The following is a 3,072-nucleotide window of genomic DNA, read 5'->3' as shown; positions in this document are numbered from 1 at the left end:
CCCCTTCCTAGAATTAAATCACACAACCTTGTGTGCCACCCTATAATCCCAAGTAATTTTCTAACTTTACAAGATGACACAGCTTCAATGTTAATTAAATAATACAAATATCCTGTAACAATGCCTTATTTTTATGTAATCCGGATGAAATGACCGAGTCGTCTGTTGTGCAACCGACAACCAACGAAGTCATTTACCTATCAAACCCCAAGTTAATCTTCAATCAAATTACACTCTTTCTAATCTACACACTTACATCCAAGTACAAAAGGGCGTTTTATGGGCTGTTACCCGCAAGAGCAGCCGGCCTTTTTAAGACAAAGTTCCCGAGACTCACTTGCAGAAGGCACGGTTTACGTCGTGATATTCGGCCAATCAGAAGCAAGGAAATTCTTAACCAATCACAATCCTCCTTCTCTGTTGTTAGAGATTTTTGGTATAAGTGTTTAGAGTATTGTTGGGTGTGTATATTCGTATTATGATATATATTTTTTAAAAAGGGGGGTTTTCATTTCGTCTGATGGTTTACTGTAAATATGAAAAATGTTAGGATCGAGTACATTTTATACGTCATTTGCTCGGGCCAGTTATCGAATCCTGTAATATTTCCAAGTAAAGAAACTGAGAAATTTATTTAATAAAAAAAGTCTTAATTGTATACTTCAATCGAAACCGATGATTTTCTTTAATTGACCTCAATAATATTCTTTTACAAGGAGCGTTCTGATTGGCCGACTGGATCTGGCCTCTGATTGGTGGGTTTCCCTTCTCGGAGCAAAATGTCAACAATGGAAGTGACGAGCAACTGGCCGAGCGATTGCGACTCCAATTTACAGGATATAATTCGGGAAAGTGAGAAGCTACCGTCGGGAGAATTGGAAGACTTGCTGGACGAGGAGAAGTGCATTAGTTTAGCTCGAGCAGAGGGCGAGGAGGAGGATGGCGGGTGTGTTATTCGACTCGCCGCCAGATCTACTTCCCTCAGACACACCAATGGGTTTTCGCCTCGGAGTAAAAGACTTTTGGTTGGATTTATGGTCTTGTCTGAAGCCAGAGTGATCGAGGTGTGTACTGGGACGCACGAGGAGTACTTCAAGACGGTGCACGGCTCGCTGTTGGGGGATTTCGGGGACTCGAAGATATTCAAATGTGAATTCCAGTTTGAGAAATGCCAGGAAACTGTGGTGCTCAAGTTGAAGGGGACGTGTCATGGCGAGTCGGTGTGGATATATGGCTTTCACATCACGACTGCTGTGGATCCAGAGTGTGCGAATGCAGTTTCCAGGAGTCGTTTTGGAAGTGAACACCTGTCGTCTGTGCTGAAGGAAAAGGACGTCCAGATGTCGAAGGAAGCCATGAAGTTCCGGCAGATGCTCGAGAGTTATAACAACGGCATGAAGGAAAAGGGTGATGCGTTGCAGGGAGCAGATCCGATGAATCTTATGTCAATAATGTTTGGTTCTATGATTCCCTCGGCTAGGCCAGAGATGTTCCCCAGTTCATTAGGGGAAGGAAATGCAAGAAAGAAAAAGGGGAGAGTAGAAGATGAAATAGAATCTGTGATTAGCAAGGTTGAGTCAGAAACAAAGAGAGTTAAAGGGACTACAGATGGTAGTAGAGAAAGCAATCTTTACAAAGTAGAAAATGCATTGAAACACCTTGCTTTATATCCTGAAAACAAACTTTTAAAAGAGAAAAGTACAAGAATGGCTGATGGTGGTAGTGAATCACCAATGCAGGTGAACAGACTTGTTGAAAAATTACAAAACTATATGGATGATGGCAGTGCAGCTCCAAAATCCATGATGGAGTTGACAAATATGTTACAAAAATCAGTAGGTGTGGATCCTGGTCCAAACAGCTTTAATGTGACAGAAAGAAATGCCATAGGATTTAAGTCAAAGAATTCACTCATGGAAAACTGCCAGGAATTCTAGTAGGTCTGAATCAACAGAAGGACTTTGTAAATGTTCAAAATCAAGTCAAGATGTCATGAGAGGGAATGTAACGCAATCACAAGGAAGTGCGGCAGATGCTTCAATACAGCAAGATTCCAACAGACATGTAATTAGTGCTGATTTTGAGGATCGGCTAGCGCAGCAAGTTGAGCGACTGATAGATGAGAAATTAGCAGCAATGGAGGATAGACTGATGAAGAAGTTTGAACAGAAACTTGTTGAAAAAATTGATGAAGAAAGTGTTAAACTAAACAAAATAGAAAATCTATTGGAGAGAATATATGAGAGATTATAATGATAGTAACATAGATTATTATTAAGAGTTTATTGAGTAGATTACTATATATTTATTAAAAATATGTATTTATACTATGCAGAGAAATTTTTACTTGTATATATATGTATACAGCAAATGAATACTATGTTTTGTAAATGTAGTTTAGATATGATATATAATATTATTAAATGAAATATTATATAGTTTGATATTCATTATCCAATAATTATAGTTGAATATTTTCATTTTAATTACTTTTATCAACTAATAGTATTTTTAAAAAGTAATTGCCTTAAAAGATAGATTAGTAACAATTAGAATTTCTAGTAAGTTTCATGAATGTTGCTATTTTTTTAACAGTTTTTGAAATGTTACAACCAAAGTTGGAATTCAAGCATATGAAACCTCGCGTAACTTCAGAAAAGTGGGGATAAAATAAGAGAAAAGTATACAGATATATGAAATGTACTTAAAGAATACACATAAGATAGTACATATAAAATATATGATTATAAAAAGCCAACTCAAGGAATTTGAAAACATACAAATGACTGCTTGTCAAAAAATAAATACGATGCATATGAACAACAAGAATTAATATATAGTTTTGAATTATTGTGATTATGAAAAAGAATTGCTGAAAAAATGGATGTCTATGAATAAGAATGAACAATTTAATAGCCATACTTAACACCACATAACTGATAGTAAAGTTATTCATTTTCACACATACTTTTTCACAATATGATTTTGATATCAGTATTTAGCCATCCAACTTACGGAAAAAAGGGAGGACAAATAAATGAGAAAATTCAACAAACACACACACATAAATAT

The 3,072-nt window shown here is 36.3% G+C and overlaps 2 protein-coding genes across 3 annotated transcripts in view; one reads left to right on the top strand and one right to left on the bottom strand.

Annotated features, from left to right (window-relative positions):
- The window catches only part of LOC119588076 (methylmalonyl-CoA epimerase, mitochondrial-like), a 4,535-nt gene extending 4,122 nt beyond the window's left edge, over positions 1–413 (bottom strand). Inside the window, exon 1 of one of the 2 annotated variants that reach the window (XM_037936780.1) lies at positions 338–413. The gene's annotated coding sequence lies outside the window, so the exon portion shown is untranslated. Of the gene's footprint in view, positions 1–256 lie in introns of both variants that reach the window. The other variant, XM_037936779.1, reaches the window with a different exon arrangement.
- A 353-nt stretch (positions 414–766) lies between these two features.
- LOC119588075 lies at positions 767–2,376 on the top strand. The gene is given in 2 exon segments (XM_037936778.1): positions 767–1,931; positions 1,933–2,376. Coding segments are annotated over 2 exon segments (1,473 nt in total). The 5' UTR covers positions 767–779; the 3' UTR covers positions 2,254–2,376.
- The last annotated feature ends 696 nt before the right edge of the window (positions 2,377–3,072 follow it).

Source organism: Penaeus monodon, chromosome 23 (genome assembly GCF_015228065.2).
Source record: "Penaeus monodon isolate SGIC_2016 chromosome 23, NSTDA_Pmon_1, whole genome shotgun sequence".
Taxonomy (NCBI): domain Eukaryota; kingdom Metazoa; phylum Arthropoda; class Malacostraca; order Decapoda; family Penaeidae; genus Penaeus; species Penaeus monodon.
This window is presented reverse-complemented; position numbering and strand designations above follow the sequence as displayed.